This window comes from Wyeomyia smithii, chromosome 2 (assembly GCF_029784165.1).
Source record: "Wyeomyia smithii strain HCP4-BCI-WySm-NY-G18 chromosome 2, ASM2978416v1, whole genome shotgun sequence".
Classification (NCBI taxonomy): Eukaryota; Metazoa; Arthropoda; class Insecta; order Diptera; family Culicidae; genus Wyeomyia; species Wyeomyia smithii.
In genome coordinates this window covers 73,913,510-73,935,770 of record NC_073695.1, presented here as the reverse complement: position 1 = coordinate 73,935,770, position 22,261 = coordinate 73,913,510, and the positions used below count along the sequence as shown (strand labels likewise).

The following is a 22,261-nucleotide window of genomic DNA, read 5'->3' as shown; positions in this document are numbered from 1 at the left end:
TTTCAAACACAAAATTTGCTAAAATAATGCATTGTAAGCGAATCGGTTTGTTACGTACTTTATCAAAATTTCCCGGAAATGAACCGCTATGCTAAACATCCGAATCCACTGAACAAAATGCTTCAGCCGCCGTTCTTGTTGGCTCAAACCAAAACATAAACATGTCAAACTTTACGTTTTGCATTTTGCTTTTTGCTTGCTTACCTTTACGTGTGTAGTACGGCGTACAGCTGCTTGTTTGCGATATTTTTTAGCATCGTCGTCGTATTTTCCGAGCAGCGATTTTCCATCGCTAATGTTTCCTCGATTAACCGATCGCGTCGCGCACAGTTGATGCTGTGCAGCCTGCAAACGGACGGTGGTGCTGCGTGGGTGTTTTTATTTAGCTCATCTCGTACGTACGAGAAACGATCGCTAAAAACGCGCACCAAATTTGCACGATTGGCTCAGTGAGTGTATAGCCAGCGAAAGTGCCAGAGAGGTACACCAGTGGAAATTCGTCGCAGATCAACCTGCGTCGCGTAGTCGGAAAATTCCTCGCACGCGCTTTACGAGAACGTTCAGTGAAAGACTAGCTCTCATTTCATAACATTGGCAGTGAAAAAATAACGAGTACTCCCAGCTTCCGAAATTGGAGGATTTAGCTAGTACGGCGTGTACCGCTTTCAGTGACCGAATGGAGGAGGATACGGTTAAGGAAGCAAATCTTCCCCGCGGTCGGGAGTTCAGCAAGCTGTCGCTGGTGCACCGTGTCTATTTTGCCTGCAAAGATGGGTTTGCAAAGCTACTGCTGGCCACTCTCAAGGATATTAGCTGCGAGCACGATCGACGGGCCATCGTTGAGCAGGTTAGTTCGAAGGGCTTGATCGACGGGCACAATGAAAAGGCTAAGTTTGATTCGGAATATGTGATGACGGATGATTTTCATCGCCGTTTTCACAGCAAAAAATTATTTTTTGCTCTGGTGAGCTCTAAATGGGCAGCTCTGGTTAGTATCCTTTCGCACCATTAAACGTTTGCTCGTTGAAATTGCATATATATACCTCAACCTGTATGTTTTTATTCATGATATATAGAGGTACTGTAGCTAATGTAAACGGTTCGTTGAGTATTTCCCGTTGAATTAATAAAACTTACAACAGTCGCAAACTAGATTCATGTGAGAAGTAAATGTAATAATGAATTTCTGGTCTGGACTCGAACAGAAACAATAGAATCTTACTCCGAGTAAACTTTAAGGCTACTTACCTTTTTTAGACATATGTTGCCAACTCTTGACTGGTACTGTATACAACAAACATAAGCTGAGTAAGCATAAACTTGGGATCACCTTAATTTTGCGTTTTCATTACGCAACACAGATTGAACAGATTAAACAGATTGGAAAAATATCCTTTCTAGTTTAAGCAGACGAAGGTTATTGTTTTTCGGTTTCCTGCTCTATTTGGAAAACTGAATATTGTAAATCACAGTACCACGACGTGAACTAATTATTATCTGCTGCAATTTTTACAAAAATACCAGTTAATCTGTTTTGATTCACCCGGTTACTCATCGCTGCGTAGAATTTGACGAGGTGAAATAAGCGCAGATGGATCTCATTCGGATACGATGATTTGGTAAATGCGCAAACATAAATACGCACAACAAGATGAAAGACACGTTAGACAAACTGTGATTCTTTGTAAATATGGTAGAGAACTAACATTTGGACGCTAGTTTAATGATGTTAATACTCTCACTATTTATGACTGGGGGAACAAAGTAAACCTTTGTATAGGGAGAATGCTTCACGATTTTTGATCTTTTGTGAGGATTAGTAAATATATTGTCACCGTCAATAAAACTATGCCGTTTTTTTTTTAAATATTCTATTCCGTCATAACTTAACAACGTAATCTGTAAGAGAGGAGGGAGGCTACTATAAGTTAACGATGTTTAGAATGAATTACAGGAGGGGGTTTCCTATAAAAGTTAGTCGTATTCGTCCGACTTTCACGTATTTATCATTTAAACCAATATGGTATAAAATTGACGTATGTGACCTAAGCGTGATTTAGGGAGTGGGTGGAGGCGCAGGGGGGCCATGACAGAAGTTCACTTCCAACAAAAAACTTCGTGACACTAAAAAATGGAATTTACACAAAACTAATACAATCATTCTTTCATAACCTTTCTTTAAATTTTATTTTTAATGACATGTTCCTTAAGGGGTAATATCCACCAAATGCTAAAAAACAAGGCTTTTTTCATGATTTTTTTAATAGGACAATTAAGATGTAAGGTATATAAATAATATATCATTGGATTAAGAGGCCATGTCACCTGGACAGATTTTTAACGATTTTGACACGCTGTCTTCCGAACTGGGATTCGAACCTACGACGGCTGATTTGTTAGACCAGCAACGTACTTTGAAACCAGCTGGGAGCCTTTTATGATGCAATTCCGGAAACGTAACATTCAAACAATTTGGAAATGTATTAGTAATCATGCTGCCAAAGTAATAATTTATAGGGTGGCAACTCATTTCAGCTTAATTTATTGAACCATTTCTGAAGAAATATCAACTTAAAAAACTGTAAACAAATAGGCTTGGTCCTTTCTGTTCTGGAAAACCTGGTTGTTGGTTTCAACCAAAATAGACGGTTTAGTAGCTAGACCTCGGTTTTCTGTAGACGGTAGACGTCGGTTTTCTGTAGATCCCAAACTTCAATGTGCCATCCTCCTTTCGGGTGATCATCAGGTCTAGGAAGGGCAATTTACCCTCAACCGTTACCGTTACCGACCGTTACATAACGTCCGATTCCAACCACTTTGCATAGCATAGCATAGCATAGCATATTTGATCGCCCGTGTGTTGCCCGCGATTGACCAGAATCAGCTGAAATTGTACAAAGAACCGTCAAAATGGTGCCTAGGAGTAGCAAGCCATTTTCAGTGTACAATTCCTGGCGATCTTTCTTATCACTGGTCAATAACGTAGCTGGCCACGCCCAATGCAGATCAATAGAGGAAGGGATATCGGGAGTGTTAGTTCAATACTTGTTGCTACTAGAGACCGAGGAATCCTCTGCATCATCCACAAGTATCAAAGGAAGGAATTAGTGTTAGTGGAAAGGAATTGATCTGGATCCATCGAGGTTGATGGTGCGATCTTTTCTACCCCAATTCGCGCACGACATGGTTACTTCTCGGTCTCTGGGCAACCGGTCACCAGGAGACGATATACATAGAACCGCGCCACGATCTAGTTATCTTCGCCAACCTACCAATCGTTGTCAGTCTGTATCACACCAAACTTCGCTTTTAATGCCGTGAACTTAATTCAAATTTACCTAGAAACGAATGGATTTCTTGAAACGCAACAATCGCACGCCGAACGCAAACTACTGGTACCAGCTCAAATAACCGATAGAGCGCTGTATTAAGATAGTCACACTGAGCGCAGTCAAAATAATGCGCGCGAAACTGAACTGCTTTCTCCGAAAGCAATCAAGAGCGTGTCGACCACTGGTATGACGAAAAAGCCAAAACACCCGTTTTATAAAAAAGAAAAAAAAAGGAAAAAAAAGGGAACCGGCGAAACAGGAATAGATTTGGCATCCATGTAGGGTTTGTCTTTGTCGCGATTGAATAATTACAATATTTATCGAACGAACCTACTCTGAATCGTAACGTGCTAAAAAAGAACCAACGGGCGTACAGTCTCCGAAATAATGATTTGGTACATCTCGGAAATCACAATAAACCGATAATCCTTGAATGAGCAAGGCTCACCAAGGCCGAAGACACGTTTACACCGGAGCATTATGTACGACCGCTTTATTCCCTCTCACCGACGCATACGCGAGAGGACACGGTGCTTTGCCCCGATAATCTTTTGTTTTGTATTCAAGTTAAGATACCTACTGAGTACAAAAACTGGCAAAGTTTCATGCACTCATAGCTCAAATATTTAAAAAAATGCAATATTCATATCGAACAAGAATTTTAAGTTGATTGATAAAATGCCAAAGCAATCGCAATCAAAATTTAGTTGCTATTCCGACAAACAAGATTTTAATAAAAATTGTCTATGTGTTTCAATATTTGGTCAAAAGCTAGAAAAATCATAAAACAAGGGTATAAAACTGGGCCAAATGTTCGTAACCGTTCGGTCAGGCCGCGATAAGTTTCTGAATTATATTTCAATGCTACCAGTTCCGTGTTGTGAGAGCCAGCGTGTACAAAGGTTTAAAGCTCTCACCTATTGGGGCAATTCTGATTCCAGTTACAGTGTGAAAATTCTATAATAGCCACCAACTAAATGGCGTACAAACTCATCGCTAGAGGAATCATAAGGCATAACACACACTCACGATTATGAAAGAACAAAATCATTTTGTTGAGTCTGAAAATACCATAAACTTCATCTGACTTAAAAAGAAAGCTCCTGGAAAATGTATTCACTTATCTTAGATATCGAACAGGATTAAACAGATCAAACATTTCACCAGCGTTTTCTGCCACTCGCACACGGACCGGCATAAACAAACCATTTCTTTGTTGATAATTGTCGCTCTCTCGTTTCTGCTTCTCAGCAGACCAGACAAAGAAGAAAAGGTTTCACTACTATTTCACACTGCGATAGACTCTCAGACACATTACGCTCTCCGCATGCACACAACCATGTCTGAGAAAGATCAGCAACACAACACTACGACAGCCATTTTGAGAGCAATAAATTGTAAGAACACCGGCAATAAAGTATCTATTTTTTTATTCGTAATACACTTTAAACACACTGGACCCTGAACAAAACATTCTCAACCATGACTACAACACGAATTACGCCCTCCACATATTATAAATCACGACAAAACGCGACAACTCCGGACGCAATAAACGAAGACAAAATCCGCGGCAAACGACGGTGGCGTAGTACCATTCCTTATGCTAATTCAGCCATTTCATCGATTAATCTTCACGGCACTACGATACACATCAAGTGAGTATTTCGCAGCACACACAACACAACACACTTTCCCGAATAAACTCTTTTCGCGTAACTCTTTTCCTGTAACTTACACGCACTATCACATCGAACAATTTATTTCCCGAAAAATCACGCGAGCGAAAATTTTGACGTCCGAATCCGGCCATGGCCTGCTTCGTCCATCTTTGCAAACCTTCCTCTGCACAAAGGCCGTCCGATTCCAACCACTTTGGAGGACAGAAACAAGCAGCCTTTCATGCCATGGCCCACCGGTTGTTCAATGTGTCGATGGAAGCCGAGGAGTTTGCCAAAGAACAGCAACAAATATACAAAGCAGCAGAAATTAATGGCTACGACAAAAGATTCGTGGACAAAATTCTAGGAAAACACAAACGCAAACAAGAGAGACAACAAATCACCACACTATCTCCCGGAAGTAGTGAAATAAAAAGGATCAGTTTACCATTCTACCCCAAAGTAACCAATCGAATGAAGAATACGCTGAGAAGACTTAATGTTCAAATCGTGCACAAAAGCGAAAACACATTGCGGGACTTGCTATGCAATTTAAATGACAAAGTTCCCCCAGATGAGCATTCCGGAATATACCGGATTCAATGCCAGAATTGCCCCTCGGTGTATATCGGGCAAACTCGACGCAAGGTGAAAGTGCGAATCAAAGAACATAAACATGCCGTTGATAATGCCAAGTCCTGCGAATCTAGTGTAGCCGCCCACACCGTAACTTTAGACCACCAAATAGACTGGAAACATGAACATTATAAAAAACGTCCCACTTAAATGGTTGGGAATCGCTTCACATCAGTAATTCGACAGAACCGCTGATGAACGAAGACGATCCCCCCATCACATCCTGCCTATTTTACATAGTAAAGCAGAGAATCCCGTAGCATCTCTTTGCTCTCTGACGTATACGAACAACGTATAAAGAAGTGTAACCAGTCGGACCCTCCTCCTGAAGATGGGCAGTATTACGCCCGAAACCAGTCGAGTTTTAAGGTAAAAATTTTAAAATGTTAAATGTAGTAAGAACGATAAGTGTTGTGTTTTGTCACACGTCGCGTCGTATGAGTGATGTTAGTTCTTACGTTGAACGAAAATACCAAATATTGAAGTACATTGTTGATACTTCTATTGAAATTTTATTGAATAAATTACACAATTACATTACATACTTTCTCATTTTTTTTTGTTTAGAAGTGAGCGGAGTTGATTCTCGCTTTGTTAGGCGCCTAATGCTAGCTTTTTGAGTTTTTTTAGTTTCAAATTTCTGTTCAGGGTATTAATTCTGATAAATGTTCTGTGACGAACAAAATGCTTCACAAGTACTTGTGGAATGTCAGGATTACTTAACATTAGTGTTTTCGAAAGAGTCTGACACACTTTACTGACATTGGCGATGGATGTTCCGTGAAATGACTTAAAACCTATCTCAAGTTTTTTCGCCTGTCCCAACCAAATAGCCGATGGTTTTGTCAAACCACCTAAAGATAAATGTTCAACATACGATGATGAGAACGCATAATCGTGGTCCAAAATAGAATCGAGTCCTGGTGTGAGATATGTGAAATATCCTACGTACGGAAAATCACTTTTAAATTTGCGGCACATCGCTCCAGTTAGATATTCGAAACCGTCATCTTCGGTTATAAAATTATCCTTATTTTCATCCAAAACATTTTCATCTGTTTGCAGTGTATTTCCCGATGAGATGACGGTCGAATCTACAGTTGAAGTCATTGTACCGTGTGTTACCTTCTTATCGTTCTGGATATCGCGAAGCACATCCAGCAGAGCAAACTTTTCATCACACTTGTCAATTGAATTTTGACCCATAGATGCAACAGCTAGGTTTGTTCCAAGAATGATTATTCTTAAGCGATGAAGAGCATCTAATGGTGTTGGGTGATCGTGGTTTCGTCCTCGAGCCCTAATCAGTGAAAACAAATTTTCCAAAGCATTCTGATTGAGTTTCGACGTCATTATAAAATTTACTCCAAATCGTTCACGCATATCACCATACAATTTCTTCAGCGATATTATGGACATCATAATTGCTCGTTGGAAAACCTATGTAAAATAAAATTATTAGCTCGATTACGATAATAATGATAATGTTTATTAAAATAATATCATTTTTTTTGTTTTTGGAATCTGGATTATTGATAAAAAGGCAAATGATTTAAGTATTCCCTAATGAAGTTTAATACCTGAAGTTTTGTTTTTTTCCGGCGGGAATTGAAGTTTCCATTAATTTGAACATTTTATCTAGTGCAGTATCTTGGATTTCCAGGTGAGTTCCATACGGTTTTTTCAATATAATAGAGTTATTTAAATTTCTTGAGTTCAAAACATCAAAATAATCATTAACGGTGAATATGAATTCTGCCAAATCTCTCGCAAGTGGTGTTCCAACATTACGTAATAAAGCTACTTCACATTTTCGGGATAGGATCTTAGCAGCCGAAGCCACATTTTGTCGTTGAATACCCTGAACGAAACTCAATCTGATGCCTCCCCATCTGGTCTCGAGGTACGATGCTGGCCTAACAAGCCAGTCGTCATAGGTTCGAGTCTTGACTCGGGAGAGACTGTTAGTGTCAGTAGGATCGTAGCGCTAGCCCCGCAATTGTCCTGTACACTTAACGGTTGGCTGCGAAGTCTGTATATAGTAAACAGAAGGTCAAGTTCCGAGTCGAAATGTAGCACCAAGGCTTTGCTTTGCTTACCCTGAACATTGAGATGAGTTTCGTTTAGAAAAAAAGTGTCAGATATTTCTGTGTTAATCTTCGTAACCAACTGCCATAATGGGTGAGATCTTTGTTCATCGATAGGAGGTAAGTACACACCATTTTCAAGCCAAAAGCCGGTATCGAACATCCAATTACGAATCAGTTTTAATGTATGTGGAGCATCTGCGAAAAGGTAGATTTTTTGCCTGTTGCAGGATGTAACAAAAAAGTTCTTTCCTCGGAAAGGTTAACACCAGACCAAATCGCCTGATTACTACCTCCACAGTCGGATACATAGGCAACACATTCAAATCCAGATTCCCAAACAAGCTGAACAGCTTGATCTAATAGCTCTTTCGTAATATTAACATAAAAGTCAGCAAAAATAGGTTGCTTCCAAGAACCGAAGAAGATGGTTTAAGAATATCATCGTTTTTCCGATCATATTCGTAAGCTTCTGATACCGACATTTCATCATATAAAAAAACGCATACTCGTTCTCTCTCCGAAAGGGTCGCTGCATATGATTTCAAAATCAAAAGAATTTCATGGAAGAGTCCTTTCCGCATATTTATGTTTGCGGCATGACTTTGGAAACACTTTGCAGTTGGTAGCGGAAACATTAACTTGTCAATAACAAAACTTAATGCCGGTTTGCTTAAATACTTCAATGTGAATCCCATCGCTAATTCCTCTGCCGTCCATCTATCTACTTTCTTTTGGCGTCCCATCATTATTTTAATTTGATTTTGTGTATACCGTTCTGCCAATACAGAATGTGCTCCTCGCATTACTTGTTCATTATGTACCGTTTTTAATTCTCCATTCAACTCTTCTAAATTGTGTATTTTTTTTGCTTGAAAATCAACAATATTACGAAGCTCATTTAGCTCTTTAGTGGCTTGCCTCAATTTTGAATGGATATCCGATAGCTCTTGGCTAGGAATGAAATTGCTGTCTAACACAGTATCATTATTGTTAATATCAATATTCTCTTCATAGGTCGTTTCAGAAGTATGGGATATTGACACTTGTAGTGTCGAAAGGTTTTCCATTTCCTTTTGAATTTTCATCAGTGCAGCTCGTTTCATTCTTTTGAATGGCTGAATTATAGTTGGCGTTCTAATGCTGGGAACCGCTAGAACGAAGTGAATTGTATTAAGCCCCGAATGTTTAACCGTAATATTTATTTACCTGTCGGAAGTAGTTTCGCTCGCCAGAATTTTTCCTTAGTAATATGTGTAAAGCAATCAGTACTAAAGTGTTGGGAACAAACATAAATTTTTTGTTTCCATTTTTATATCCTGCTGAAAAAATCGGAGCCATTTCTGCCGTAGTTTCGCATTCCTAGGAAACCTATGGAACGAAATTGGTTGCGGTGTATTTTCCAACCCCGACGACCGAGTGTTTCTGCACTTCGGAACAACACACTTCGTCATTTAATCTAAAATAACACACTGCACAATTGCAAGGTTTCGAAAATTTTCTGTTATTTACCTTTCTGCAGTTGATATTTTGCACGCGAATGAAACTGTTTTTGATAAATTAAACCGATACTATTAGCCGAAAATATTAAAATTTGCGAAAATTTGTGCGATTCTCTATTAGCCAAGAATAAACACCGAAGCTAAGATGTCATATGTGTGAATGTGTTGGTTAATTTTACTGTATACATAAAATTCAATATGGCAGTCTAGGCTACCTTTGATAGACGTTTCTTGCCTTTTAACTAATCGTCATTCGGGTCCGTGATTTTTATATTTTGATCAGTATATAACATTGGTTTTATCTCTCAGCCTTAACAAGAATATACTCTGCTTCCGCTAACTAGTGCGTTTAACCCCAGGAACCCCTATATCAAGCATAAGTAGGGACAGTGGAAAATCGCGATTTCGCGGAAGCCGCGAATTCCGCGAAATTCAGCATCGGCCGCGAAATTTACAAAATCCTGCGAAATTGATGAAAAAAGCAACACTTTATGTTATTCATTTAATTTAATTGACCTGACCTGCAAGATGGAATTCCATAGTGTGCAGCCATAAATCTGAGTTGCAAGATGATCCACTAGCAGCGCACAAGCAAGTAATTTTAGTGTTACGCCATTAGCATTTTGAGCAGTTTGAGCCAGTATAACTTGATTATTACGGGTTGACACCAGAATATAACTGATCACAATTTGACACAGCATGTATCTAAGCAAATCAATAGGCTGACCAGATTTTATGCGAGTAAAACGGAACATATGGGTTTGAAAAATGGAGCACTTTGGGAGAATAATTTTTAAAAATTGTTACTAACTAAAGTAAATTATATGGAAAATCAAAACTTTGCGTAGCAATTATCATGGCTCTCATGGACTCAAGCTGCAATCGCGGTTTTTCGTCCGTCCACAAAACGTTTACCATATAGCAAGTCTTTTCCGTTGACGTAGTACTACCAGTAAGGCACAAAATGTACTTAGTATTTGAACAAATTCTTGGTAGCTTTGAAACTTATTTTCTATTTCGGAAAATAAATTCAGCCCAACGGTTTACGACTGTCACGGGTTCTGTGTTTATTGAAGCTTAATTCGAAAATTGTTCAAGGAGTTGGCGAAAAAAAAAGTCGTACTGCCCAGTGCTGATAAAAGTCATTTTCCCCAGCTAAATTCTTCGAAAATTACAGCCAATCATTTTCAATTTTCACTTCCAATGATCGCAGCACTCTTTCAGATACACTAGATTTTCGTCCTAGTAACGTGCTGTTATACTCAGATGAAATAGATCGCGCGCATTGTTCACGGTTACGGAATAAAATTCGACGACAAATCCAACCAAATGATCTTCACTCCAAAGCGAAAAAGAAAAACAAACAGTCCACTCAACCAAAATAAACCTCACCGAAACACTTTTTCACTGACACTGACCGATGCCTTGACAATCTTCGTTAACTGATAAACTGATTTTGTTGTTTTGCTTTCATCGCATGAAATATCCCAAGCAGCACTTGCAACATGTTTTCAAATGAGACTACTCAATATTTGTTGTTTTAAAACTTTTTTAACGGTGCAAGAAACTTTTTCGGTTACTCTGAAGAAATATAAAAGAATTGAGCAACATTTTGCTATTTACGTGTATCATTCTCGTAACTGAAAACTAGAAATTGCTCAATAGTTTTCTGCAATCTATTTCCAACTGCATATTTCATGATGCTTTTAAATAACGATAATGTCACATGATGTTGCATATTGTTGTTTCACAAACGTTTTCTTTTAAGGAAAGCAAACTAGTGATGAAAATGTATAGCAACATCTTGTTGAACCATATATTTGCTAAAATTACCACACAGTAAACAGCCATCTCTAATATAAACGAATGATAAATGATTATTGTTGGAAATAAGGTTTAGTTATTCCATATTCCGCATGATTAACACTGCAAATCCACTGAGCAAGGTTTTCTGAACTATCGTTTCCCAAAACATTGTTCATAATTTGGCGAGTTTGAATCATAAAATTTCTTTTACAACACTTTATAAAAGGCGCGTGAATAATTACGAAGTAAAAACATTTTTTGCACGGTAAATTTTGAATCGCAGGTAGAATAACATACCTATCAGAAGCGTAAGTAGAGAAAAAGTTCGATATATTTGAGGTTTTTTATAATGTATGTAGTTATATTGAACTTCGCGACACCATCACCGAAGAGTAATGACAGTAAAGGTAAACAAACTTAACTTTATTTCTCCTCTCTTTTCTTCCTATACTGCAGCGGCTATCGATGCAGATGATGGTTCACATAGCACTGTTAGTTGCATATAGGCTCCACCTCCTGCGCTTTTTCGGTTATTTACAAGTTGAATAAAAGTAACGGATGCGATTTATTACAATCTTTGAATGCTGCATTGAGAGTTGCATTTGCTTCATTGCAACAATGCGTGCTGCTTGGGATAAGGAGGTGTTTTGACAGTTCACTTTCATGCAAAAAGCGGAAAGGAGAACTCTGAAAGGATTGAAAAAAAATAACGTTTATGGATGCTTTTTTTCACTTTCACTCAAGAGTGTCAACAAATATCAACCCTGGTACTGCCCCGTTCAAAACCTACAAAGAAACCACGGTTATAAAGGCTGATTTTTTTAAAAATTTGTTTTTTCTTTTAAAATGAAAACGCATAAAAATTACAAAACTGTATAAAAACTTTTTTTGAGCCGATAAATTGGTTTATGCCATTTACTTTTTAAAGATAATTTCATTCAAATGTTGGCCACGGCTACGTTTTAAATGGTCCATACGAAAAGTCCAATTTTGGGTCACTTTTTCGAGCATTTCGGCTTGTATCTCGTGAACAACGCGTGTAATGTTGCCTTCTAAGGCAGGAATTGTTGTTGGCTTATCCGCATAGACCAGAGACTTACGGTAGCCCCACAAAAAATAATCTAGCGGTGAATGATCTAGGCGGCCAATTCACCGGTCCATTTCGTGAGATGAATTGCTCACCGCACTGATTCCGCAATATGTCCATTGATTCGCGCGATGTGTGGCACGCTGCTCCGTCTTGCCACATGTTAACAAGACCCAGCTCTTTCATTTCCGGCAAAAAAAAATCAGAAATCATCGCGCGATAGCGAGCGCCATTGACCGTAACGTTGCGATTTTGATCATCTTTGAAGAAGTACGGACCAATGATGCCAGCGTGTAAACCGCACCAAACCGTGCATTTTTCTGGGTGCATTGGCGATTCTTGTATTGCCTCTGGTTGCACTTCGATCCGAATTCGGCAATTTTGCTTATTAACATACCCATTTAACCAGAAATGAACTTCGTCACTGAACACAATTTTTCGGCAAAAAGTGGATTTTCGGCAAGTTGTTTTAAGGCTCATGTAAGCGTTGTTCAGGCATAAGTCTGTTCATGGTGAAATGGCAAACCAAACTGAGTACATTAGACTTTGACAGCTGTCAGAATTCCCGCGTGAACTGTCAAATCTGAATACACGAAAAACCAAATAGCAAAAAATCACCCTTTAGTACTTTCAGGGGTTTAGAATTCTGGTAACTAGTATATTCTGGGATTTGGTATTTTGGAGAATGGGTTATTCTGGGGAAAATCCTTCGACACTTTATTTTCTGGGGAATGGTTCTCTAGGAAAAGTCGGACAACCACATTTGACCACAATAATTACGACAAATGATGTGCATTTCTTCATCGAAAAAAAAAGGGAGACATCAAAAATTGAGTGGTCACCCTGTTATTCGTTTGTATTGCCTTTTTAATACAATCATTTTTTATCCTAGAATTAACAAACCTTTTTCGCAAATCAATAGATTTTGTTTGTTTGTTACTCTGAATTCCCTCTTTATAATTTTTATATGGATAATGATACTTTGATCTCCTTTCAGTTCCTTTTTGGTCTCTTTTTTCAGGTGTTTGGTCTCTAAAGTTCCTATTTTTGAGTCACTCAGTTGCTACCAGGTCTGTGTGATGGACCTTGTTGTCACTGAACCACCACTCAGCTGTGGAAGCTTCCCAAATTCGGCCAAAACTTGACTTAATAAATGATAGAACTCGCTATTTTAGACACTCTTGCATGTATATCGTTGAGTCCATCGTCTTGTTCGTGACAAAAAAACCCTGGTTTTTCGTTCACAACTGCAAATTCCTTGCCAGCTCAATGGTTTCCGTGCAAATTTATCAGCAAAAACAAGCTTGATTTTGGCGGAAACTTTTTTTTCGCTTATTTTCGATGGTCAAGCTCCGTCACTGTTGTTGTGCCAATCACCGACGCCTGGGGAGGCGACTCTCCCCAGGACCCTAATTAACGACTCGTTGATTAACAGACCGGCGCCGATGAATGGCGTGATTCCCAGAGTTTACGCTTCAGAAAATCTTCGGTGTCGGCTGACCAGTTGGGTTGGTTGTGAGTGGATCACACTACTCCACAACCATCGACATCGTATGTCAGCGTTGGGATGCGAAACCAGCCCACCATCGTGATTAGCGGATTGCCGAGGATTTTTGTTCTCTGTTTATATCGGGCAAAATTTTCTGCCATTTTTGGCACTTTTGAAGCTACCAAGTACTCCATAACAGCCACCAGATATACGGGTGAAACCCCGCACGAGATGACTGGTACCATGGAACGGGGTGAAATTGATCTATTTTTATAACAATTTCCGATTAACTAGCTTCGTGTACATTTTTCCCGAAATATTATAATTTTAAAACAAGTACTGGTATGTGCTCCAGTAAACCTCTATGGCTATTGGTGAAATTTCTCTCGTCTATTTCATGAAATAAATGCAATAATTCTATAAGGTGCTATGAGGTAAATTGGGGTGAAATTGATCACAATTGAAATCCATACATTCTTTTGGCAATGTGCTTTTTTTCGATATGCTAAAGATAAATGATGATTTCTGTACTGAAAAATATCATTTACAGCTTGTTTGGAAACGAAAATAACGATATTTCAGGTTAAAATTTATTTATTTTGGTTCACGAGCTGCTTGTTGCTAAATTTGCTCTTATTTGATCGTCGTTCGACCGATTTTAATTCGGTTTGTTGCAAAAGCTCAAAAACTAGCTCTGAAATTAAAATCTTTGTTGGTTTCCTGCGAATCACAGTATTTCTTCAATGGTATGGAATGATCATTGTTGAAAATTACATTTTTTGAGCTTTTATCAAACATCTAGCATCCGTATGTCACTGGTACGGTCTTGGAATGAACATGATAATAAAATGTTTGAATGGTACATTTAAATTCAAGGTTTCGTCAGTTACTTGGGAAGAGGGCGGAGCGCAGCAGAATAGGAAATGGTGCCTCGGATACCACCCTCCTACTATTTAATACTAAACATAGTGATATTAATCACAAAACAGCCTGGAACATAAAGAAACATTACTTTTTATGTTTAATTCACCTATAACTCAAAATTTAAAGCGATGTCATGTGATTTTTTTTACAATAAAATGTTCGTTGATATTCAGAAAAGACATTTGAGAAGAAATATTATTTGATTACTGAAAATAAGGATGTTGTCACAAAACTACGTTAACATGCAAAATCCTAACTTATTATTATATTTGTCTAAAAATAATAAAAATAAATATTAAATAAATGAGTTATTATTCTGAAAACAACGTAAAACATGCAAAATTATGACTTTTAAGGCTTAATTTGCGTCTAAATCAAAATTCAATTAAATAAATTCATTGTAGAGGAGAGCTAAGCATGAATAGTCATGCTCAATTCTTTTTACGTTGATTTCTTTCTTACAAAGGTGACAGAAAAAGAAGTTTTACTGTACACGACTGTAGAAAGGCCCTGCATACCATTTTGAATTCCTTGATGGCGATTTGCGGCTTCTGGAAAACAGCCTAGGGTGATCAACTACTATCAATATAAGTATTTTCAGAAACATGATGATGCCCAGAGGTCAGAAATCATTCTCAAGATGGCGATTTCCTTTAGGGCAATAGCTTAAAGTGATATTTGGCCAATAATTCCAATACTTCCGAAAGTGGAACTCCATACGTCATTATGAAATCCTAAATTGCGGCTTCCAGTTAACGTAGTATTTCTAAAGTGATTCGAACATACGACAACTGGCTTGTTAGGGCAGTAGCTTGAAGATTTGTTATTTGTAATAAATATTAAATTAAATCAAAATCGTTAAAAATAATTCCACGTGGTATGTGGATGGCCCCTTATTTATATCAAGTAACAGTAGATTTTATCGCAATAAGCGGTTCAATCGTTTTGTACCTGTTTTATAAGCTCCATTTTTTGGCAAAATTCAATTTTAAAACTTGATCTTTTGGTATTGCGGATTTGAAAATTAACGAATTTATTTGTTATTAAGAATCTATTGTAATAGTTTAAAAAAATAGAAAAAAAAAACGATTATTCAAATGAATCAAATCCGTATTTTGTTGATTGAATGTACCTAAGTTCCACATTACCTTTAAAATTGGACCAATTGGTTCAAAGTCCACAGATTGTCGCGCAATTGCGTATCGCTCCAGTTTTGAGGCCAATAACTTAACCATTAAATTCTGCGACCATTCAACCCACATCGTAAACACGTCGCAATTCCGCATGCCTTTCTTCACGATGGCGACGACATTTCTACACGTGGATATGGGTTAAATTCTCGTCGCATTTGCGCGAGCGTTTCCGCCTGAATGCCACATGTGTAAGTATGCGCTAGAGCTCTTGTTCCTTTCTTCCATCGCGCTCGTAGGATAATTACCTACGGATTGTAGCCTGTGTTGGTGGAGTAAATCTACACCCCCAACCCAAGCACAAAGTCTTGATACACTAAGATCCGCTGGTTGAAGGTCGGTTTCTGAACTGTTTCACGGGAACGCTTGCTTTTACGGATCTCTTTATTTGCGATATTTTTAGCTGGAATTGCTAAAAATAAATAATACCGATCCGGCGTCCAAAATGCTGTTAATAATAAGTATTTATGCACATAGTATCAGCTGTTTCAGATTAGGTCGGTTGTAAACTGATTTACATCCGCAATGAAACAGAGACGCAGTATCGGTACATTTCGCAGTAAAGGTGATGTTCTGGGAAAACCCTTCTTGAAACTTGTGTGGGATAACGGTGCGTCTTTCAAATCCATGGGAATTATATATCCGCAGACAAGGAAAGTAAATGGCTAAACAGCAAAACAAAAAACGCCAAAAATAACCCACCTTTCGTTGTTTTACAATATTATTTAACAACCGCGTCGTTACTTGCGATAAACGATGTAGGGGAGCCTGCCGTCCCGATATTCATAAAGCACACAAACACTTCCGGTTAATATTCTGTCAGAGAATGAACCGGTTCTTCGTTATATACATTCGATGCAAACACTTTAATTATACTTAAAATAGCTCATTAATTTCACTAGAACGACATCCGCTCGTACATGAAAATAATCCCAGGATAGTGTTCGTGTGCACTTTCGGATGTAGAATATTAATACTTATAGAAAACGCTGTTATTCTGGCGGTGTATGTGACCAAAACAATGGCTATGCGCGTTAATCGACTGTGTATAATAGTAGTCATGTTTTGTGTCGGTCAGTGTTTTATTTTTGTTTCGATCGAGACAGAAAAAAATAAAAGTTTTTCGCCGAAAGGACTTGAGCTCATTTTCCTGTCTGGTGTTGATAGTAATTTTTTTTTTAATAAACAGCTTGTCGCGTTCCGTATTCCTTGCCAACTTTATTGATTTTATTAACGAGGTGACCCTATTTGCAACCGCTGTGTAACGTGTAGTAAAACGGTCACCTCGGTTCGATATTTTGGTTAAATCTATGTTAATCAGAATCAGAATCACAAAACAATAAGCAGCTTTTGCCATGGCCATAACAAAGTTAACAAAGAACAGAAACTAGTCAATATCGTTAATATTAATTGTAGCAGATTCTGATTCGAAGTTGTTGGTGTCATTTTTGTTTTAGAGAGCAAGAACAAAGAAATAACAATCATTCACATTTTTTTCCTTAAATAAGCTAATTTTACAGATTAGTGACATGAGATCTTCTTGAATGTTTTACCGGAAACTTCTAACACTTTATTGCCTTATTGAACTGTTTTAGACCTTTTAAACATCTTCATGAAAATCCAGTAAACTTAATAAAAGACATATAATAATCTCTTGTCGTTTTCTAAATATATTTTTTATGAAAACGTGAATTTTTTTAAGTAAGTCTGGATTAGATTGAATTGTTTCCATTCTTTCCGTTTCTGTATTTGAGAAGCGACTGAATGAAAATAGAATCTGGAAAGTCGCAGTAAAATCAAATAATTATTATTTTAAAAAAGTCACTCGTTTTTTTATTTTGCACTTTCCGGAGATTGCCAAAAATCACACTTTAAACCTGCAATAACAGTATCTATCATTGGTTGAAAAATTCCCTAACGTATTAGTCATCACATCCATTTGTTCTGACTTTCCCTACAATGCATTTATTCAACGCATCTAATTTCACAATCTTCCACCGTCTCCGAGAAAAAGAGAGAGCCGACACAGCCGTGAATTATTTGCAAACGCATGACTCATAATTGTTGGTTTCCCTTTGATTTTAAGGAAATATGCGAAGATGACAACCAGATTTATACACCGCTTATCGTCGCAGCGATGAATGGTCACTACGACGTAGTTCGTATTCTGCTGACCCAATTGCAGCCTAACCTGGAGAAAGAAGGTTGCGTTAAGTTCGACGGTCATCTTATCGAAGGAGCTTCCGCTTTATGGGTAGCGGCCGGTGCTGGCCGTTTGAACATCATTAAACTGCTGGTCGAACACGGAGCCGACGTTAATCATCATACGCGGAATCTGTCCACCCCGGTACGAGCTGCCTGTTTCGATGGTCGTCTGGACATAATCCGCTACCTAGTAGATCACAAGGCAAATATCAATTTTGCCAATGCTTACAACAATACCTGCCTGATGATTGCCGCCTATAAGGGCCATGCCGAAGTTGTCGAATATTTACTGCAAAATGACGCTCTACGGAATGAACAAGCCAACTGTGGAGCCACCGCGTTGCATTACGCAGCAGAGTGCGGCCACGTGGATGTTTGTACCATCCTGCTAGATTATGGAGCCGTATTCAAAAGGAACGAATACGGCATGACACCGGTGATCTGTGCTGCCGAAAGGACTAGAGAACCGGTCGTTCAACTTTTTGTTAACAGACCGAATCTACTGACACGAGAGGAACAAATAGATGCGTTAGAACTGATTGGTGCTTCCTTCGCCAACGACAAAGATAACTACAGCTTAGTGAAAGCTTTCCACTACCTCATATCGGCGATGGAACTGAGGTAAGCATTTGAATAATCATGCATCCCCATCTTTTTAAATCAATGTTGAAGCTCGATCATTAGATACAATTGTAAAATCAATTTATTTTCTAGATTTGAAGACAGTGAGAACATCATTCGAAAGCCTATCTTGCCTTCTGTTCCTGCCTACGAGTATTGGATCGAGTGTCAAACGATGCAGGACCTGCAGGCCATTCGCTACAATCATAACTCTCTACACATGGAATCCCTCACAATTCGGGAGCGCATCCTTGGCCGACACTGTCCTGAGGTGGCCCATTCTATAGTGTTCCGTGGGGCCGTGTGTGCAGATAACGGTAGATTCGATAGATGCGAAAGTCTTTGGCTGCATGCTATGCGCCTGAAACAGCAGAATGCCTTTTCAATCCAGCGTGATTTGCTCCGGTTTGCGCAACTGTTCTCACAAATGCTCTCCATTAACGTAACGTTACGGTTCAGTAATGTTGTTGATGTATTGAGTGCGTGTGTGTCGGAACTAGCACTGAACCAACTGAAACTGGCCGATCCTGGACCAAAGGATATACCGGAAGTGATAGCAGAGGAATATGAACTGAACATTGTGACAGTGTTGTATCTGATCACGATAATAACAAAACTTTTGAAATTAAAGAGTATTGAAGTTACGGAGGAGAATCTGATGGATGTGTATCGGTTGGTCTATAAGCTAAACCAGATGTCGGTGCGACTGAGAGACGACCAATCACTCTTGCACCTGTCTGTAAATGGAGTCACGCCAGTCGATGATTTTCACACGGATGATATATGCCGGTACAATTGATAATTTGTTTTGCAAACGAATACAACCGATTGATTTACATGCGATACGTTTCAGATTTCCGTGTGTTGATACCGTCAAGCTGTTGCTGAAATGTGGTGCCTCCGTTGCTGTGGTTGATGCCGATCGAAATACCCCACTGCATACGCTCTGTTCTACGGTAAATATGATAAATAAGTAAATGGGATATGACACCTCAGGTTGTCTCTGGTTTATTTTACAGCTTCAAACTGCCATCATTCGGATGTCCGATAGTGATGTAAAAGGAGTGGTCAAAGATTTAACAGAAATCTTTATCGACGCCGGAATTCACCTGGATGCGGTCAACAACGACGGGCTGAAGGCGTCGCAGGTCTGCGTTCAGAGTGAGTGTTCCATAATTGAAATATTAAATCATTTATTAATGTCCTTTTGCTGCACCTTTTTGATTCTCCTACTTTTTGCTAGATTCAGTGGGAGCGTTCATCAAGGGCTATGAAACACGTGCAATAAACTTGCAATGTCTGGCTGCTCGGTGCATAGCTTTACACCATGTGTCTTTTAAGGATGTGATTCCTCGCCAGCTGGAGACATTTGTACAGCTGCACTGTTCGGAAAAGTTTTAGGGACGGTGCCAGATGCTTAACCAGTCTTCCATGCCAACACAAAAAAAACGTAATAAGCAATGGTCTCTGTAGGTGCAAAGGTCAGAAGTTGCACATAACGGTCATAACTCCTTATGGATGCTTTTGGAATGGCAGTACGTCTGTCAATTCGGTAGCTAAAGTTTAATATTTGATTCAACTTTTATACAATAATTGTGATTTCCGAGTGCAGCGTCAGGGCAAACCACAACGTGAGAACTCGAAGCAAAGTTTGTTTAAATCTTCTCTATTGTATTACTACTTTATTGTGGAGGACGGATTTTTCTCGAATGAAGTGAAGCCATGAGATTATTTCTTCGAAAATTACTGTGGTAAACGGATATTCTAAACAATAGCGAATAAAGTTGGTGAACTATGTATGTTCAATGTTTGTGAATAAGCTAACTTTTTAATGCAAAGGTGAATTTTCGTTGAGAACGTGAGAACTCGGTAAAAGATGTCAACCGACGAGTATTTTATTGAGCTGTGGCCATTACCACTATATCTAGCTGTCTATGAATATTTTATGCCGCACAATTGGAATATGAAGGCAGCAACCGGTGTTGATGTGACTGACACAGTTACTGGTAATTTCTATCGGCTATATATAAAATAAAAGGGGAAAATGCTCTTCATGTGTAACGGCAAACTTCGATGAGGCTTGACAGGTACATGTTGTCTTATCTACCTGCATTAATATCTTGTGTAAATATTTGGTACTGTTTGTTCTATACGTACGTTATTCACGTTAGAAAATCGGAATATCCTTACCGGAATATCCGTTAGGCATGAATATTGTACTCTTTCTTACTAGAGCTAATTTATGATTTCTTCTACGTGCATGCAATACGCGAAAAAAACATATGTTTCCGAATTTTAAAATATCCGCAGTCACAATACCTTTAACTCAAGTGCTATTTTCAATGCTTATGATAGTACCTATGTTTACTCTGCTCTGATGGGTCTCAGAGCAGTAAGTACTAAGGTGGGACAAAAAATAAATGTTAGCTCCCATGCACTTTTCGTGTTCCTTATGGGTCCCAAAACAACTGTGTAACTTTTCAGACCGATCGGTGAAACGCCCGATTTGCGCCCGATTTTTAAAGTTTCCATACGATTTTATATGGGAAAATCCACTTTTTCAAAACTTGTTCTCTAGAAAATCCCAGTTGGCTCCTAAAAATATATCGACACATGATATTTGTAGGAAATTTTCCTGGGAAAAACTCTTCTGAAGACCGTAAGGCGCTACGACGCTTGTAGAAACAGCTATTCACCTCAAACTGATTGAATGTCTGACGGACGGCTAACCATTGAAATTTTCCAGCAGCACTGCTACAGCATGCTGCTATTGCAGACTTGCTTAAGTATGAGAAATAATTCCGCGTGGAAGTAATTTTCAAAGTGTGATTTTTGCTCAGAGTATCTTCGGGGAAGCCTCCAAGAAAAATTTAAGTGATATCATTCCTCATCACATGGTTGAATTTGCAACAGCAGCATGCTGCAGCAGTATTGCTAGTAAAATTCAATGGTGAGCCGTTCGTCAGGTATTCAATCAGTCTGGGGTGAATATTTTTTTTCACAAGCAAGGCAGCGCCTTGCGGTCTTCAGAAGAGTTTTTCCCAGGAAAATTTTCTACAAATATCATGTGTCGATATATTTCTAGGAGCCAACTGGAAATTTCTAGAGAACAAGTTTTGACAAAGATGATTTTCTCATATAAAATTGTATGGAAACTTTAAAAATCGGGCGCAAATCGAGCGTTTCACCGATCGATCTGAAAAGTTACACAGTTGTTATAGGACCCATAAGGAACACGAAAAGTGCATGGGAGCGAAAAAATGACACCATCGCTTTTTTCCCATATAACCGTGTCCCAGTCTAGTAAGTACTGCTTTACATGCGCTATAAAACTGGCGGCAGATCATAGAGATCCTATTCCGAATTCAGAATACGCGTCTATAAAACTTGATCTTGAGCTGCTTCTCTCCAGTCGTCCGTTACATCTGCTGCTGAGATATTCTCGTCGACAGCACACATCTAACGCCGGCGAGGTCTGCCACGAAATCGTGGGCCTTTAGCAGGGTCTCTGCTAAATATTATCTTCACTGGACGCTCATCCGTCATCCGTGGTACGTTGCCCACCAATTGTAGTCGGCCATGTTTCATACAGTCTTGATATTACATTGAACAGATTTCAAATAAGTTAATTTATCGTCGAGATAAACCCATATTAGCATTGCAGAAGAATCGGGGCAAAACCGACATGTTACTGACATTTACGTAGATTAGACACTTACCA

The 22,261-nt window shown here is 38.7% G+C and overlaps 1 protein-coding gene across 5 annotated transcripts; it reads left to right on the top strand.

Annotated features, from left to right (window-relative positions):
- Positions 1–193: 193 nt before the first annotated feature.
- Positions 194–20,359, top strand: LOC129725897 (protein fem-1 homolog B). Of its 5 annotated transcripts, XR_008728202.1 has the most exons (7): positions 196–847; positions 17,801–18,540; positions 18,634–19,329; positions 19,394–19,496; positions 19,560–19,701; positions 19,784–20,092; positions 20,153–20,359. XR_008728202.1 is itself a non-coding variant. In XM_055682298.1 (6 exons), exons 1-6 carry the CDS (start codon positions 677–679, stop codon positions 19,939–19,941), a joined length of 2,004 nt encoding a protein of 667 aa, XP_055538273.1. In that variant the 5' UTR covers positions 194–676; the 3' UTR covers positions 19,942–20,359. The 5 variants fall into 5 exon arrangements, 4 of the variants coding, with proteins under 4 accessions (XP_055538273.1, XP_055538271.1, XP_055538274.1 ...); XM_055682298.1 differs by having other exon boundaries at positions 194–847; positions 19,790–20,359; XM_055682296.1 differs by having other exon boundaries at positions 19,784–20,359.
- Positions 20,360–22,261: the final 1,902 nt, after the last annotated feature.

Coding starts and splice junctions, on each gene's coding strand:
- LOC129725897 (XM_055682296.1), top strand. CDS start 677: ATGGAGGAGGATACGGTTAAGGAAGCAAATCTTCCCCGCGGTCGGGAG. Junction 19,330..19,393: donor CACACGGATGATATATGCCG/GTACAATTGATA, acceptor GATACGTTTCAG/ATTTCCGTGTGTTGATACCG. Junction 19,702..19,783: donor GTCGCAGGTCTGCGTTCAGA/GTGAGTGTTCCA, acceptor ACTTTTTGCTAG/ATTCAGTGGGAGCGTTCATC.